At 39.5% G+C, this 19,703-nt stretch overlaps 1 protein-coding gene across 2 annotated transcripts in view; it reads right to left on the reverse strand.

Annotated features, from left to right (window-relative positions):
* Nucleotides 1-19,703, reverse strand: part of LOC134491277 (PH and SEC7 domain-containing protein 3-like) — a 163,742-nt gene that overhangs the window by 29,085 nt on the left and 114,954 nt on the right. For both annotated transcript variants that reach the window (XM_063294914.1, XM_063294915.1), the window contains one exon: nucleotides 1,681-1,724. In XM_063294914.1, the coding sequence (XP_063150984.1) occupies nucleotides 1,681-1,724 (44 nt within the window). The remainder of the gene's footprint in view (nucleotides 1-1,680; nucleotides 1,725-19,703) is intronic.

Consider the following 19,703-nt stretch of genomic DNA (forward strand, 5'->3'; position numbering starts at 1 on the left):
ACAGCAATCAAAGAAATAACAATAAAATCAATAAAACATAAAAGGTAAAGATAAAAGATGGCAAGCGCAACAGACCAGATGGAATGAAGCGGGGGGTCTCATACTCCCTCGCCAAAACTCTTCATGACTCTTCTAAACAACAGCAGAGTGGGGCCATCTGGATCTTGGGAGAACCTCATTCCAGAGGGCAGGTGCTGCAATAGAGAAGGCGTACTTCCAGGGTCCCAACAGATGGCATTGTTTAACCAAAGGAACCTGGAGCACACCAACCCTGCAGGATTGAATCGGCTGGGCAGATGCTATGGGAGACAGGTGGCCCCTCAAGTAACCAGGTCTTGTAAAGCAAGTTACAGAAAGAATTCCATGAGGAAGACTGACTTGGAAAAAGCACCATTTTGGATGTATCCAGCATGTTTTGCATGCTGGAATAACAAGAGCCCATATAGTAATACTGTCTCATTCTGTGCCAGCCTATGGCCAATTACATCCTCTCAAGGAAAGGAAGAAGCATCAAACTTCTTGGGGATAGCTAACAGGCATCACCAGTGTCTGTTCTCCAAGACAGTACAGTGGGCAAATGGTAACATGGGAAGAGAAGAAGTAATAAAAATTGAGTTAACCTTCAGCTGCAAGATCATACCATGCCTGTGCTATCCCAACTGCAAGGGCTCCTGTCCCTGCTCAGAGATGGTACCTAATTCAGAACTGGTTTTGGTCATTCTTGATGGATCATGATATGGAGAATTTGAGAGGCAACTTGTCTCTATGTAAGACGTACATTTATGTCTTGTCTTTTTTGTAAGTGCTTAAGGTGATGGATATGGGGTCCCTCCTCATTTTATACTCACAACCATAGCCCTATGAAATGAGACCGAAAGGTAACAACTAGCTCAAAGTCACTTAGGGATTTCCAGGATCAATTTAGTTTATTTGTTACATCATTACACCAATTCTTTAGGAGCCAATTACATTTATTTTCCTTTGAAAAATATGATTTTATGCCTTTTAACTTGATATGTAAAAGTGTATATTCACCTTCAAATGCTATGTATGTATGAGGGTACACCATACTGGAAATATGAGTAACAGGTGGCACAATTTTTAATAAATAAATAAGATTCCAAAAGAAGAGAATATCTGTAGCTCAGGGTTGAATTGTGGAGTACTTGGTGCTCTCTGAGCTCGGTTGTTTGCTTACAGATGTTTCATTACCCATCACTGTTCAGTGATGATGTTACCTCACACTGATGTTACTTAGCTGGGTAATGAAACGTCTACTAGCAAACAACCAAGCTCAGAGAGCACCAAGAACTCCACAATAAGAAGATTAAAAGCTTGGTAAACCGTAGTTTATGGAATTCCATCAGCTTTCAGACATGTTCTTCAGGCTGCAAATGGAATGATGGTCCTAATATAGAATGCCTGCCCAACATTTTATATTTAATGGGTTAAATCAGCCCCTTTCAGGGTTGTACCTTTTTAGCTCTCATTAATGAATTAAGGCTGTCCAATGAATGAATGAAAGGTGACCGATAATAAAAGTTGGTGGTTCACTCTCCTGAACTGCTGGAGTAGATCTCTGCAATTTCTAGAATCTGTTCCATATGCTGCTGGTGTATCAAATGGAATACCATAAAAGGAATCATTTGAATGCTTATTAGTTCAACATAAGATACTTACACTGCCCACTCAAGCTTTTCATTTTTGATTGAATTGTAAAGAGCCTGGAAAAGGAAAGAATGGAAAAAAATTACTGGATTTGTGATGACCATATATAGAAGATAACTTTTTTACAAAATCTAAATGTCACAAAATACCACATACATGTTGCAGTAAGGATTAAAACATTATTCAGTAGCCTGGGGTGCATAAAAGTCTTTGCCATGTTCTAATGTTGCTGAACTCATTTTTTTCTTTAAACCTGGAGAAGAGTAGAGGCTTTTAACAACCCTTTGCTGACTTTGGAGAGATTCCAAAAGTCAAGAGCTATTGCACAGAACAAGTTCTCTCCAGTACATTTTCTCTAGCACAGAGTTAGAAAAGATGAGTGGGCTCATTTTATTACAGATAAAACCTACTTCATCTTTTGGGAGCAAGCACAGGACCTGGATTAGAGATCTCAAGAGAAAAAATGCTGAGGAGAAAAAAAAAATTATCCATCCATCCACTCATAGGATTAGCCTTAAACTATCAGAGACCAAAACACCATGTCTTGAACAATGATATCAAGGCTTAAGATGAATTTTGCTCATAGATTGTTTTAGGAGAGCTAGGCAAATGACAGCCCACAAAGCTGATTCTGAATTTAGTAAAACTCTCCTGTGAATCCTTATAGAATCTCTAGGCTCTAAGGCCATTTTTAATATTATGCCCCTTAGACAAGTTCTTCTGATTCAAAATTTAGAATCCGAGCTTCTGATCCTTCTCTTTAGATCTTGAGGGGAACAGTATAGATCAAGAATGCACAAATAAAGGAGATAAAACATTCTCTTCCCATAAAGGGAAGATGCTAAATCAACACTGACCTATTTATTTTGGAAAACAAGGGATTTAAAAGCACCATCCTTGCATCTTGTCCACTGCATTTAATATTTGATGTTCTGTAATTAAAAATCTCTAAATAAAATGAACATTAAAGTCATACAGCATATTCTGAATTTCTATCCTCCTGCTACACACCATATCTGGTGTGAGAGCTGTTAAAATGACACACATCAGACATATCATGAAAGCCAGTTTCACCTATCATTGTCTATTTCTATAAAGTACTGTATAATGTGGTAGAAAGCCCAGGCAAGATGGGAATGTAGTATGACTTGGCATTATTCAACCATATCATTAAACAGCAAGTCAATTTCACCTTGTGAAGACTGAATCCTACTGCACACCCCGGACGGACATACATACATACATACATACTGTATATCTTGTACATTCTCTAACTATAGTGCCTTTATTAGCAAACTATCACTTGTCCCAAACAAAGCGTTACTGATATAATAGCTATGAAAAGTCTTGGGTATCAGTATCAGATTGCTTTACAATATTTTCTGATAGACACAAAGGGTGCAATATTTATGTATGTTTCTGTATTTATTTTAAGTCATTTATATAGAGCCCTTCATAAAATCAATGCAGCCAAGTAATCTCGGGAAAATAAAAACACCTGGTTTCAAAAGATAACAGTAACTTATTAGATGAGCCACTGTGGAAAAGGAATTCCATAAACATGACACCAACATCTGTGCTTTGAAATAGGAAGCCCATCCAGTTCTTTAACAACTGGTATAATATATTCCGTAACATGTAGGACCAACTTCCCATCTGGTCCTAGCAGCTGTATTCTGAGCCAAGTGTAAATCCATGACAGCGTTCAAAAGGTGTGTTTGTGAGTGTGTGTGTGTGTGTGTGTGTCTCATTCAAGTGTCTACGCTGTCTGAATGAAAATTGAATGGCTTACAGTTCCTGTGAGGTGTCATGCTCCAAGATCAAATGTTCCCAGAACATCTGATTGGACTTGCATGCATGAATGAAGTCAACACGTGTCAAGACTTGCGAGTCGGTAGAAGTGGGAGGGGGACAAGCCAGGAGTGTGAAAGCATCTTGTTTGGGCTATCTCTGGCATCCAAGGTCAAGCTGCAGAGCCGTTGGAGACATCTGCACAGAACTGAACGAACTGGCACGAGAAGGGGGGGCTGCATACCAAAGAAGGTGGAGGGAGTTGAGTTCACTGGGCTGTTTAACTTGGAGAAAGTGCAGGAACTTCTATTCACAACTTTTTCACTGTACTGCATACTACACTCCATTAAAGAGATTTCTACTTGTATGAATCGAATTTAATGGTAAGCTCAGTAGGCAGTCATCACATAAAGTTGTGAATCATCAGTCTGACTCTACATGGAGATACACGTACCCAGAAGAGAGTTCAGATTCTATAAGCATGTCAAAGGCAATATCTGAAGATCCAACTCCACTGATGGAGGAAGAAGGGACAATGACTCAACTGACAGAACCAGAGGTGGTGGCTGAATTGATGGCTGGACCTGATGGAGATTCAGAAACAGAAGGAGCTATGGGAATCTCCCTACCTCTGCAAAGCTGTACTGTGGAGCTAGACACGGAACTGATTACTTTGGATGTCACTCAAGGTTCCAAAGTGACCACATCCTGGCTCCAGCCATCGGGACACCTGGATCTCAAGGGAGTGGAATGGACGCCACCTGGAGATCAACAACAAAGCACCCAAAACTGGGGAGAAGGGACAGAGGGTGAAGTCACACCGACTCCTCGCCAGTCAACAGACATGCAACCAAAGAGCACGAGATCCAGTTCCAAGGACTCTGAAACTGAACAAGGAGCTACCCCGGATCGAATGCAGAATTTAGAAGCTCGGGTAGCCTCCATGGAAACCATACTGCAAAATATCTCATTGTCATTGGATTGTGTGTTAAATCAACCAAAGGTGGAATCCATTGTGTCATCCAAAAGATCAACGCCCAAGCCAATCCCAGGGTCAAGACAACCATCTCCAACATCAGAGACCAGAAAAAGCAGCCGACCTTCAGTAACATGGAGAGAACTGCTGACAGGGCATGTAAGTCTTCCCCCCCACAAGGGTGGTCACCGTGTGCTGCATGTTAAGTTTAATGGGGACCCCCAGCAATTGTCTTTCTTCATGACTAATGTGGGAGCCTACATGGAAGAGTTTGGGGACACCTTCCCCACAGAATATTCTAAGGTGAATTTAGTGGGGTCCAGGCTGAAGGGGCCAGCAGCAGAGTGGCTGGTGCAGTTGCACGATGCGGTGGCTCCTGAACTCCGCAGCTTAGATGACTTCATGAAAGCACCGAGAGAACGTTTTGAAGACCCACTGGTGACCCACGGGCCAAAACAGCTCTCCAACAACTCAGACAAGGGTCCAAAACTGTGTCTGAATATGCTATGGAATGAAAGCCTTGGCTGGGAAGGTGACTGATTGGTCAGAGTCTACCAAGGTGGATTACTTCAAAGGTGGACTGCAACCAGAGCTGCTACACTGGGCATAGGGACAAGGAGACCCCAGCACAGTGAGAGAATGGATCTGCTTAGCAGGAAAAGTGGAAAATACTCAATTCCATGTCAGATGGCAGGTGAGAGCTCAAGTGATGGGGAAGAACATCGGAGCCCCAGCAAATTTACAGATGGTGATGAGGAAGCAAAGTCAGCCGTGGGAGGAAGAAAGAGAACGGCGAATTAAAAAAGGGCTATGTTTGAAATGTGGGAAGGACGGACATTGAGCCTCAAATTGCCCTCGTGCTGGGTTGGCCACAACTGCAAAGCCCAGGACTAAAGTGGTGAAATCCCCACCTGTCAAGCACAGGAACACTGTGGCTAGTGTGACTGCTCACAAAGAGGATTCCTTGCTGTTTTGGAGGATTCTGGGAGGGATTCTGAAGATGAAACCCCCCAACTGGTGGGAAATGAGGGACACCTGCTCTGAAACATGCTGAAAGGCAGGCGGGGGATGATGGGTGCGAGAACCCACTGGTAAGTGATGTTTATCTAACATTGTTGGTGGGGGTTCAGTTAAAGAACTTAAGAACTAACCACAAGGCTGATTTAATAGCTATGTTGGACTCGGGGTGAACAAGATGTTTAATTCATCCTGTTATAGTAAAGGGACTAGACCTACATGTGAGGAAGCTAGAGCAACCCATCGTATTTACACAATTGGATGGATCAGAAGCCCACGGGGGTCCAGTGGAATATTATACAGAAACTGTAGCCACGTGGATAGGCAGCCATACAGAGACTTTACAGTTCATTGTGGCGCCTATTGCTAATTATGCCATGATTTTTGGGTTGCCATGGTTACGGAGCCAAAAACCCATGTAGATTGGGAAGTAGGGAGCTTGCAATTCAAGGATGGATTTTGTCCAGGTTTACCCTGAGACACTCTGGCCCTGAAAAGTGAATCTGCAAGCATCATGATCAAAGAGAGAGCCTCTCCTCCCACCAACCCCAATCCATTAATTCCAAGCCAATGCAAAGAATTCGCAGATGTATTTGATGAGAGTCAGACCAGTTACCCCCCCACAGAAAGATGGACTGTGCAGTTGAAATTGAGCTGAACATCAAACTCCTTAAACCCAAAATGTATGCAATGTCTGAAAAGGAAAAGGAAATCCTTAGAATGTTTATTGACAAAAACAGCCCAAGGGTTCGTTGAGCCCGCCAATTCACCAGTGGCCTCACCTGTCTTATTTCGCGCCAAAAAAGACGGCTCATGAAGATTATGCATCGACTACAGAGGATTAAACGCTATTTCCACTACAAACCAATATCCTCTCCCGTTGAGGAAGGATATGCTTGCGCACCTCTCCAAGGGAAGGATTGTCACCAAATTGGACTTAAGGGAAGCATATTTTTGAATTCGCATTCGGGAAGGGGATGAGTGGAAGACTGCTTTCAATTGCCCTTTGGGGTCGTACCAGTACAAGGTCATGCCATTTGACTTGTCCGGGGGTCCTGGAGTGTTCATGCGATTTATAAATGAAATCCTACATGAACATCTGTACAAAGGGGTCTTAGTGTATTTGGATGATATCTTAATCTATTCACAAAATGAACAAGAACACGTTAAATTGGTCAAAAAGGTGTTAACCAAGCTTCGTGACGCTCAGTTGTACGCCAAACTGTCAAAATGTGAATTTCACAAAAAAGAACTAGACTATTTGAGCTATAGAGTATCCACTAAGGGGGTAGAAATGGATCCTGCCAAAAGTCAAGACCTTGTAGCATGGGAACCCCCATGCACGCACCACCAATTGCAAAGCTTCCTGGGGTTCGCCAATTTTTGCCAAATTTCACTCCCTTTGACTGATTTGTTAAAAACAAGAGGGAGAGGGGAAATGCAAAAGGTTCCAAGTCCTGGGGCGAAGTTAAATTGGACGGCTGAATGCCAAACTGTATTAACCGAACCCATATTAAAACATGCTGATCCTGAACAACCGTTCATAATCCAGGCAGATACATCAGATATGGCTGTGGGGGCAATACTCTTACAGCGAGACCTTGCACCCCTGTGCTTATTTGTCTCGTAAATTTACTGACACTGAGTGCAGATGGCATGTATGGGAGAAAGAAGTTTTCACAGTGGAATCAGCCCTTGTGGCTTGGCGACACCTTTTAGAAGGAGCTCAACACCCCTTTGAGGTATGGACTGATCATAAAAACTTAGAAGCTTTACATACACCCAGGAAACTAAATGCCAAACAGCTTCGATGGGCTCAATTTTTCAGTCGATTAAATTTCACTTTAACTTACTTTCCTGGGAAGAAAAATTTCTTAGCAGATGCACTTTTGGGCCTTCCCCAACACAACAGCCAGCAAAAGGAGATTGTGGATACGGTCTTTTCTTCTAAGCAGTTGGGGTTAGCCGCCATAACTTGCAGCCCAACTGCGGCTGAAAAAGTAAAAGTGCAGAGCAAATTGCAACAAGAGTTACAAGTGGCCCTCCAATCTGATACTTGGCTACAAACTAACAAATCTACTTTGACTGAGTTTAATGGGTTGTGGTACTTTGCTGGCAAAACTTTGTGTGCTAAAGTTTTACAACATTCTCACAACGATAAAACGGCTGGTCATTTTGGTTTTGTCAAAACCCTACATTTAGTACGCCACCAATTTTGGTGGCCCACTTTACATGCAGACATCAAAGACTATGTGTCTAGCTGCCCCATTTGTGCTAGGTCCAAGAAAAAAGGAGGAAAACCTCAAGGGTTCCTCCAGCTGGTAGCTGAATCTTCCAGACCCTGGAAACAGATAGCCATGAACTTTATTGTTGACTTGCCTGAGAGCAAGAACAAAACCGTCATTTGGGTTGTTATTGATCTGTTTTCTAAACAAGCTCATTTCATACCATGTACTAAGATCCCTACAGCCCCCCAACTTGCCAAACTTTTTCTGCAACACGTGTACTGCCTACACAGATGTCCCGAACGTGTGATCTCAGACCACGGAATTCAATTCACATCAAAATTTTGGAAATCCTTTTTGACATTAATTGGCACCAAACAAGCTTTAAGCTTGTTGAACCATCCTCAAACGGACAGATCAGCTGAAAAAAGTCACCTCGGCTTGGTTGGTCATCCAACAAGACCTGACCAATGCTCAGAACACTTATAAAAAATTTGTCGATCGCAAGCGTTCTCCCGAATGGCCTCTAAAGATTGGGGATAAAGTTTATCTCTCCACCAAATCCTCCATTCACCTCAACCATCAAAAAAATTAGGACCAAAATTTATAGGACCCTTTCCTATCACAAAAATCATGAACCCTGTCACTGTGCAATTGCAACTTCCACATAATTTAAGAAGAATTCACCCTGTTTTTCATTGCAGCCTTTTGAAGCCACTTCGTGAATCGCCACAATGGCACCCAGCTTCGCCTACACCGACTCCTATCATGATTCCCAGCGAACAGCATTTTGAAGTTAAGAACAATTTGGATTCTCGCAGACATCGTGGCTCCTTACAGTACATAGTTCGCTGGAAACATTTTCCTGATAACAAATGGGTTTCCAGTCATCATGTTAATGCACCTCTTCTGCTTAAAAGATTCCACGCTAAATACCTCAACAAGCCTGCCCCTTAGTTCTCTCACTTACCAACTCCCTTAAACACTTTAAGCACTTTTCCTGCTTTTTACTAATTATATTTCAAGTTCTTTTTCAGGTGGGTGGTGTGTCATGCTCCAAGATCAAATGTTCCCAGAACATCTGATCGGAGTCACGTGCATGAATGAAGTCAACACGTGTCAAGACTTGCGAGTCGGTAGAAGTGGGAGGGGGACAAGCCAGGAGTGTGAAAGCATCTTGTTTGGGCTATCTCTGGCATCCAAGGTCAAGCTGCAGAGCCGTTGGAGACATCTGCACAGAACTGAACGAACTGGCACGAGAAGGGGGGGCTGCATACCAAAGAAGGGGGAGGGGGTTGAGTTCACTGGGCTGTTTAACTTGGAGAAAGCGCAGGAACTTCTATTCACAACTTTTTCACTGTACTGCATACTACACTCCATTAAAGAGATTTCTACTTTAACCATGTATGAATCAAATTTCACGGTAAGCTGAGTAGGGCAGTTATCACATGAGGTTTAAACAACAAAACCAGAAATAATCAAAGAAAAACAATAACTTCAAAGCCATCAGTCTGTACTCTTGGGGGTAGTGTCATCCTTCCATCCCATCATTAAAGTTGACCAAAAGAGTCAGACTTCAAAGATCTCCAGGCGTAACCCAACATATAAACCTGAACAGAAAATCCTGAATGTTGCGAGAGCATGAATTACTGTGCACAACAGCAACACATCTGGAGACTACCAGGCTGCAGGCTGCTTAGAGAGAGTTCAGCATTTAATAGTATCATGATGGCTAATCTCTGCATATTTCATATATGCAGAACAAGGAATAGGTTTGTGGCTACAGATCAAATCCTTTATTATGTCATGTTCATCCACCTGAAATATCAACAATATCAACAATAACAAATCAATTTCAAAGAAAGAAAATGTGTCTAGATTACTTATACAGCTATTTCACCTTCTAGCATACCAGCTTCAAGAAAGTTTAGTCATTCGTTCAATTTATACAGTCGTTAATCTCATATACGTGACTCTAGGTAGCTTACAATAAAATAAATAAAATACATAATATAAAAAATAAAACACATGCAGCTGGGTATCATACAAACAACTATCAACATAGCCAGGAGATGGAGTCTGTCACACACCCAGGACCCAAGGCTCAGGCACAAAACCAAGTTTTCAAGGCCTTCAGAAGGCCAGCAGGGATGGGGCCAATCTAATCTCAGAGGGGATGATGTTCCACAGGGTGGGCACTACAGCAGAAAAGGATGTCTTCAGGGCCCCACCAGCTGACACTCCTTAGTTGACAATACCCAGGGCTCTAACAGGACAGGTAGACACCACTGGGGAGCGATACTCCTGTAAGTAGCTCAGTCCCAAGCCATGAAGAACTTTAAAGGTGACAACCAGATTATTCAGAGCTTGCTTGATCTTCCTGCTTTGCAGATTCAAAACAGGAAATCTCATGAAATCATTATCTCCATGTTAAAAACCAATGATTAATGGCATGCATTTCAGAATCACAGATTTTCTCATGTCCAGAAGGCTCTTATCTTTAACTGCTCAACAAGTAAAAATTCAGCAGATGAAGGAGTTGGGGGTGAGTAGTCACTTTATCTTACTTGCTGAGAAATATTTCACTTGCCAAATCACTTCTACCAAGCAGCAGTCAAAGATTTGGTAACTCTGCCAGAAAAAAGCAGTTAGCAATCTTCTCTAGTTACCCCTTTCTTTCTTTGCTCTACAAACTGAAGCATAAAAAAATATGGCAGGAATTTCTTAAACCATGTGTTTTGAATCTGAGTGGGGTAAATCTTTTGTATTAGGTGTAATTCTAAATCTCTGAGATGCTGATTAGAGTGTTATATGTACATCTACAGTCAACCAGTTAAATGTGTGGGTATATTGTATGCACGTACATAACCATGTAGTTTTACAACTATCTATTAATACTGGAAGATAGTGAAATATGTGCCCAAGTTTGCAAAGATGGTAATGCTTGGCTATCCTATAAAAATATTGATATTCTTTATTCAAGTTTTATATTTCCTTCAAGACTTATGGACTATGAGACTTTTTATTTATTTATTATTCAAATTTTATTACCGCCCATCTCCCGCAAAAGAAGGACTCTGGGTGGCTTGCAGAATCTTTCTATGTAGTATTTTATCCAGCTCCAAGTCATATCCAACTCCAAATCCTGCTGTGCTGGCAAGACTCAGCAAACCAATGGATATAATAACCAGATACCAAATACCATGTTTAGGAAGTTCTAAGTTCAGACATTACTCTAACATTCGGTTACTAGTGAAGGTAACATGAACCTCCACCCAGCACGAATTGCTTCCCATTGAACACTTTTAATCTTTGGAGATGGGAGTTCATTTTCTCGTAAGATACCCATTATGTGCAAAATATCTGTCCAAACTAAGTAACAAGGCACAGTAACTAGGATTTAAACAGTGGGAACCCAAAAAAGAGGAACAGTTTTCTCCATGAAGGTGGTATGATAAAATCAATGCATATTTGTGCTCTCCTGATCACTTCACCAGTTTTCTTCCCAAGAAAAAGAGAAAAGAAAAACCTATTTGATAGTTGGAGATTTTGCCTCTATCATACGAACTATGATTTCAGTCCCTGTTAGAACTGTTAAATGCTCCACAGCTAGAGTAATTGGTGTTTCTTGAAAGCATGATTTTTAAAATGAGGATTAAACTGAGATTAGAGGGTGTATATCAGAACGTATATAGTTTAGCTGATCAATGGGATTAAAAGATTTTTATACATCTTCTCTTTACAAAAGCATCTGAAGATATTATTCCATACTAAGGACAACTAATTATGACTTGCTGACTTCATACAGCCAGAGTGAATGGCAGCACTTAAAACATAATGGAGGAACAGAATGAATTGATTTAAATGTTGTCAACTACAGGATCACTCATGCACAGCTTCATGTTCTGGGTCCATCTCCTGCTGCCATCCATTGGGAGCTGGGATTCAGATCATGCTAAATCATAATGGCCAGGTTTTATATATCATACAAATCAAAAATGAACCATACTACACTTAACGTTATGCATGAACAAGGCCATTGTCTTCGTGGAGGTATTTTTGCATATAATTCCCTACTGCAGGGCTACAGGCTTCTTAAATGAAGCGCCATACAGCTCTTTTAGATCATTATTAGTGAGCCACATTATGTATTCTGTGCACTTCCTTCCAGAATCACTGCACCAAATCTTTAGGTTCTTTTTCTAAAAAAAAAAATCTTAATCTTTTTAAAAGAAAAAGAAAGCAAACAAGCAAGCAAAAGGAGGAAAGAAAAAAATGGTACAGAAATATAATGTCTATAAGTAGACAAAGGAATTACCAAGATTGTACAGTTAGTGCTCAATATATCACTGATTAGAAACTAACCATAAAAAACAGTAAATTACATTTAAGCACATTAAATTATTTTAGCAAGATAAGAATTTAAGTATTTGAGCAAAGTGCCAAAATCTCCACTACTTGTAGTTTGAAAACACAAAAAGAAAATAAGAGAAAAAACTACTAAAAACATTATAGATAAATATTAGTTTCTAACTTCTTGTTTGTCATACTCCAACTAATATACTGTACATTATAGAAATTTAAAGTTTCTGTGTCTCTGATTGAATAATTATTTAATCAGTTCTTTTTCCCCTTAAAAACCATACTCTAGATAGTTGTATTTGCTTTGCTGCATAATCTGTAGTATGTATGGAAGCCACTGCTTACATTTGGTTAAATGTCTGTTGTGAATATATGCTGTTAGTTTTGCAATTACTGCATATTCTCCAAGTTTAAGTTCCCAGTCTGTTATCTTTGGTAATATATCTCTTTTCCAATATTGTGCTAAAATTTATACTTGCTGCTGTAAACATGCATTTTAATTGTGGTATTTTTTGTTAATATATTTTGGAATTATGCCTACTAAAAAGAATGGTGATTTTATTTCAAATTTGATTTCTAACATTCTCTGAAGTGTGCTAAATTTTGATCTGTTTTCCCCATGAATTGTAATTGCATCATTTTGCTCCCTTTTCTGTCAATTGTTATTTCATTCAGTCTCTCTCTCTCTACTTCCTATCTGGCACATATTTTGACATCCCTTGAGTCTGTTTGTCTCTGTAATGTACTATTTAGATGTTACCACTAATAGGGAGTTTTCATCACACATAGTCACAGATATCACATTCAGAGAATACACGAGGAAGCCTGAAGATCTGTGCTCCCAGCTGTGCACTAAAGCCAGCCTTCCCAAAACTGGGTCTAGGGTTCCCAGCTAGTATGGCTGAAGGACATGTTGCCTAGTAATTTGGAAAACTACATCCCCATTATTTTGGGGAACACCTCAGGCCAATATTGTTTTGACAACCACTCTTCAGATTCAACCTTTCCAATATCTAATCCCAGACCCAGCTCACAGCTTTAATTTCCAGCAGATGAACTCTTAGAAAGTGGGCTGGAAAACAGATTATTCTAGTTAAGATTTGGGAGGAACTTGGCCATGATATAAGAAACCCCTGAAGGATACAAATGTTGGCTTATAGCACTGCCTCTAAAAACAGCAATACCTTCTCTCTAAATACTCTGTTTACAGCAACAGATCATCATCTAGGCATCTCAACTGGTCTCTTTTGCCAATTGATGTCATATACGCCCTTCAATTCTTTAAGGCTCCAACGTATGTTACCCTTGCTTAGTGCAGCTACCATATTTACCTGAAAAGAAGACTCTGACTATAAGATCAGATGTGTCTCTATTACCAGAGACTCAGCAAAAACTGAGATCAGCCTTACATCTTAAAGATAAATACAATATGATGTAAAGCAAACAATTTCAAATGCCTGAAGCTTTTGCCGTGAATAGTGTACATTTCATGAAATAAAACAAATGTTAAAAAGCTGCATTTAACTGATAGGATATGACAGAAGACTCTGACTTGAAGCTCTAACCAGTTTTCAAGGGTTTTTTTAAGAACCCATCCTGACAGCAATAACATGCTCTTGCTAATGATACAGAAACTTTTTGGCACAGTCTGCCACTTCCATGGCTCCAAAGTAATTCAGCTAAATAAACTACCCAAAAGTTCACCTGCCTTTCACAATCATATTCTTCCACAAGCCATCTAACAAGGGAATAAACATGCAGATCAAACCCACTCAAGAGTCTAAATCTGCTAGCAAGCTATATCTTTCTCAGCAGCTGCCATCCGAAGGCACTGTAGCCTCTCGGGAGCCCTTGGCTGCCAAAACTACAAACACAAGCTGCAAGGAAAAACATTGCTCTTCAGAAATCCAGAGACCTCCTCTTCTATAGTACTTCAGCATCTAGTGTTGCCCTAGTGGTGTCCTTTTGCTAACAACAACAACAACAACAACAACAACCTAAGCCACCTCTTTAATTTAATTTAGCTGAATATGCGACACTTGGCCATTGCTCTGCTTCTAAACAATTCCAAGCCCCTTGGCCATAACTGTCTTACGTCTTAATTAGTTTGGGCCAATCTAGATAGAACTACTCATCAAGCAGGCCGGAAGACGGCCCCATACAACCATTAGGTGTTGTCATATGTTCACTACACTATGACTGAGATTGTAGTTCAGTATAGCAGGTCCTCTCCTAAGAACTGCTATATACTGTATATTTATTTTTGTATTGTGTTTGTGCTTGGTTTTAATGGATTTTATGGTTGTTCACCACCCAGAGTCACTTGCCTGAGACGGGCGGCCATAGAAATCAAATGAATGAATGAATGAAAGAAAGAAAGAAAGAAAGAAAGAAAGAAAGAAAGAGAAAAAGAAAGCAAGCAAGCAAGAAAGAAAGAAAAGTAGCTTAGGAAAACCATGTCCCCACAAACTCTGTATCAGCAGTGTGGTAATAATATTAATGACCCTCACCGCAGAGGTGTTTTAAGGATTACTGAGATAATGGATGTGCAATCCATTAAACACAGTGGAGTGCAAGAAAACATTAAGCGGCAGAGAAAACAAGGGTTCACTTCACATGTCTTATTTAAACCAGCACTAAATTATCACTACTCCTCTGTTAGTACTACTAACAGAATTTATTTTATTTATTATTTTATTTATTAAATTTTTATACTGCCCAATTCCCAGCAACTCTAGGCAGTATATACATTTAATTCAGGGTTTCTCAACCAGGGTTCCATGGAACCCTAAGTTTCCGCGAGAGGTCACTAGGGAGATCATGATGTATTTAAAAAATTATTTCAAATTCAGGCAACTTCACATTCAAGAGGTAAATTTCATTCTTCATTTTCAGTTTAAGAACACTGTTAATGCATATATACAAGCCTACCCATGAAATGAATATAATAATTTTGTAACTTCTGGCTTATATTTGAGCCTGAATGTACAGGGGTTTCCCAAGGCCTGGAAAATGTTTCAAGGGTTCCTCCAGGGTCAAAAAGTTGAGAAAGGCTGATTTAATTGTTTAATTTAATCCACCAATAAAGGCCCTGATAGTTTGCACTAGGATAAACACTAACACCAACACATTGTGTTTTCTAATAAAGCATTAAAAGCTTTCTCTTTAACAATGCAAATAGAAGTACACCATCCCTTCTTGGAAGATAACCAGGAAATTCCAAGGCTGTGGGCAAGATTCTGAAGTTAAAAAAAAAAACACTGGGAAGAAGGCAATGGAAAAGCTCTTCCCTAATATTGCCATGAAGATGGCCAGAAGTCCAGCCAAACTTGAAGGAGTTGACCTTTTTGTATGTCTGTCCCCTCCTTTTTTAGAGATTTAAATATGTAAATGTTTCAATTAATGGAATTCTTATTGTACTTTAAATACGGACTCTGAATACTGAACTAAGATGTACAATCGAGGGAACAGTATAAAATTGCTTAAGTGAGCCACAGACTTCAAGTGGAAATAAGGGAAGAATGAAGGATTTAATGCAGTGTTTCTCAACCTTAGCAACTTTAAGATGGGACTTCAACTCCCAGAATTCCCCAGCCAGCATGACTGGCTGGGGAATTCTGGGAGTTGAGTTGCTAAGGTTGACAAATACTGATTTAATGGACACCCCCTCCCTGCTTCCTCCTCCACCAGTATAGCTGCCAGATACGTATGTGGGTAAGCGAGAAGGAAAAATATGGTGTTCTATGGCTAGGAATGAAATCTGAGCCAAAGAAAACTTTGGGGTCATAATACATGACTCCAATTGGAAGTAAGCATTATAAATTGCCACGCTGAGCATGATGAGCAAAGAAATTACAGACTCTCATCGCAGTCTCCCAAGTTTCTAATTCAAATAGATGGACCTGAAGCACATCAGGCTTTGCCTGGATAATTATTAATATAAAAAATCAGATAACACGTAATTTGTATTAGCTTCAATTTATTGCCTGTTCTCAGATACTGATTTTAACTGAGTTCTCATTATGATTTTAATAGAAAGATGCTAATAAAGTGAACACTCTAAAGCAAATTAACTAATCTTTAACTGTGCTAAATGAAAACGGGTACATCTAGGAAATACAAAAGACAAGGATCTGGCAATTTCCCATACTTTTGATATCTGGCTTTTTTCTTGAGTAAAAATAATACATTGCTACATCACAAGAGATTTACTTTTTATAGTGTAATAATCAGCTGTCTCAGTGCAAGCATACCTACACTTTTCACTGTTATTTTATTTTATTCACTGTTATTTTATTTATTATTAGATTTATTTCTGGCTTTATTTTTTACAACTCAAGGAGATGTTCATGATGTTTTTGACTTGTATCTTCCTCAATCAACAACAACAATCCTGTAAGTATTGGTGTCTATAGTGTGTTTGTGTGTTTGTCAAAAAAGACAAGAAGGTGGACACGATGTCACACAATAAACCTGTCCTTTTTGTCCATACACATGTACGAAATGGACAGGGCTTATATCATGATGCATGTCTACCATCTTGCCTTTTCTGACCACCCTCCCCCCTGCAAGCATCACTATCTGTGAATCACTGTTCTAAGCATGATTAAACTTGTGATAATGCTGACTTGCAATGCTTTTCAATAGTTTACAACAAAAACAAACAAACAAAAATCAAAGTTAATGTCTACAAATATGATTACAATTACAAGATTTGTATCACACCAGATACAAAGTCAATGCACTATCAGCCATTCTCTGCTGAAGATGATTAAAAGATAATATGCCGGGCAGCAAGTCAGATTCAGATAAAGAGAGTGACATTTTTCTTATTTAATTTGCATGGAACATGTGTGTTTCAATGCAAATGGGAAGAGTTACTGCACTGGAATTACAGTAGCTTGAGATATAAACAAATATTCCCTCAACACCCAGCTCCATATATTAAAATATGTGACTTCATAAATTATCCAGATAACTTTCTAGTTGATTAACCCACCCACTACCCTCATTAAAATTGTATCCATATTATAATCATCCTGGGATCCGAATCATGGCAACAGAATGGCTTAGAAGTAAATACAGTATGCAAATTAGCAATTGGCTCAAATTAATGCATTGACAAAATGCACCACTGTCCATAGCCACAAACATATCTATGCCCAACAATGGCATCAGTTAGACCAACAATGGCCAGTATAGAGCAGTCAAACAGGGAACCTTGATTCCAAACTAAGTACTTCTTGTTGGCTAGCAACCAAGACCAGGCAGACATGGAGGCAATATTGTAGAGAGTAAGGAAGATGCAAATATGCAAAAATTGTTACCTAGGCAGAAGGGGTTGAAACATTTTTAAAGTCCAGAACAATGAGATAACATCTGGAAGTGGCTTGGGCAGATGCCTCCCTAATTCATCAGAGTATAAGAAAAAGGAAGAGGAATAGCACAATCTACTTGCAAGATTCTATTATAGCCAATCTCAATAAAAGTAGTTTTAGCCTTCCTGTGGAATTGATTTCCTGGTCTGGTCTACTAGTGGGGCTGACAAGTTATAAACCTTTACAGGGAGAAAGCAACTTCCCTTATTTGAACCATCCTCCTACCACTGAAATGTGGTCTTTCAATTGGACTCTGAGAGAAAAAGCTTCAGTGTTTGTTCTCTTGTCTGTTTTTTTATCTCTATGATTACGATAAGTTACAGCCCACACTCAGGACAGCTGTTCCCTATGTTTTCCATATGTGCAAAGCAGTCATCCATGTTGGGGATGCAGGTCAATCCTTATAAGAGAATCTTTAAAAGAGGTCTACACCGTTTTTGAAGTAACATCGTGTGCTTGTCCAGCTGAACCACCAGAACCCAATTGCTGTTTAATAGAGATGGTGCTGAAATTGAGTGAAAATTCCCCAGAGTATTAAAGCATCGTTTATTTGTGGTTTCTAAGCTCTTTTGTGCTCTTACAAATCGTTTTTTAAAGGAAGCTCACCTCTTAAAAATATGATCTGTTTTAAAGGAAGTGGAACTGACAGTAGGTGCTAAAAGCTTGAAGCTAACCTTGCCTATAATTGGACAAGAAAATTAATTATTTTTAATTGGAATCATAAATGGCTGAAATTGCTAGTTTAAGCCCCAGAGAATGACTTTTGCTGACAAATGTGTAGGTGGATTCTTAAGGCCCATGAACTCTTTCTGTTGTTGCTGTTTGAAGGGAGAGGAAGCTGTTGATAATTTATTTTTTATGTTGGGCTTTTACACCACAGCCCCCTGGAGGGATGTAAGAAAAATACTTACATAGGTGAAATCTCAGCATTGCTCTAATCATTGTTCCTATTGAAGTCAAAACTACTTTACATCAAAATTATTCCTAATAGAAAAGGAATAGAAAAAACTGTATTGGCAACTGTGATTAAACTATGATCTATCACAATGGGTTGGAAGAGAAAGGCTACACTGAGATGATGTAAACCTTCCTTTGGGTCGACCTCAATCCTTGGTGAGTTCATGGGCAGACCCTGCAGTTTTATCAGCCACAAATGGTTTGCAACAGCCTTCTGAGATAAGCTGTATTCTCACTAACGTAGCAGGCAGATAATGGAAATCCCAAATTTATAATTTGGTGTACCTAATAACAAGTCATACAGATATCCAGACCTCATCCTGTCAGATCTACTTGTGTTATACTCAGCTGCATTCACAGTTTATTATAATCTATATCACTCATAATATAATATGTGAAAAAGCCCATATGCATGTGTTGACAAGGACTATGGCCAGCTCTCACAGCTGTATGTACACTTTCCCCTTCCTTCTGTATATAATATCACCACCCAACACATCTTCCTGCCTAAAAAATCTTCCTTCCTACTAGGGTACACCCTCCAAAAAGCCTTACTGCACCATTCAGACACAAATCCTGATCTTTATTTATTCTACCTTCACCATACCATCTGTGGGGCAGTAGGCTATGTACATTTCTTGAGAGTTATGGAACCCCTGAAGCCATTTCAAATAAACTTTAGATTCATATGTCATCACAATCCTCACTGGCATAAAAACTGAACTAATTCTGCTTTCCAGTGGAAAGCATAGTTTTTTCACCAAAGAGTTGGCACAAAGTAAACTTGCTGAATATCTGCAAAGACCCATTGTTGTTAGCAGCTTTTAATGAATACTGTGAAATTCAATGTTTTTCCATTTCTATGGGTCCTCTCAAACTTTCAAATCTAAAGAAATGAAGTGTCTGTAAACACTGGACAGAGCTATCCAGACAAGAACTTAATATGGTCTCCATCATGATAAAAACGGAAAAGCACAGTCAGGTATGAATAGAAAAAGTCAACTAATTATCCTAGTTGGTTATATGGTGAAAAGTATATCTTTTCAGTGAACAGAAATCCTAGTCCTTCTATTCAGCAGAAGGCTTTTAAGCCCATACGTCGGCCTGACAGAGAAAAGACTTATTGGGCCAATAACTGAGGACAAATAATTATTGCAAATATGTAATTTTACATCATATGTAACCTGGAGACAATGGCTTTTGCCCTGTCCTTTTAAACAATATTTTTTAAAAGTTTGGGGAGGAACTGGAGGAGGGATAATAAGATTGTAATTATCTGTTGAAAAGAAGGTTGGAAGTCATTCATAGATTTCATTACTTTTCTCTGTC

The sequence above is a fragment of the Candoia aspera genome, chromosome 2 (genome assembly GCF_035149785.1).
Source record: "Candoia aspera isolate rCanAsp1 chromosome 2, rCanAsp1.hap2, whole genome shotgun sequence".
NCBI classification, from domain to species: Eukaryota; Metazoa; Chordata; class Lepidosauria; order Squamata; family Boidae; genus Candoia; species Candoia aspera.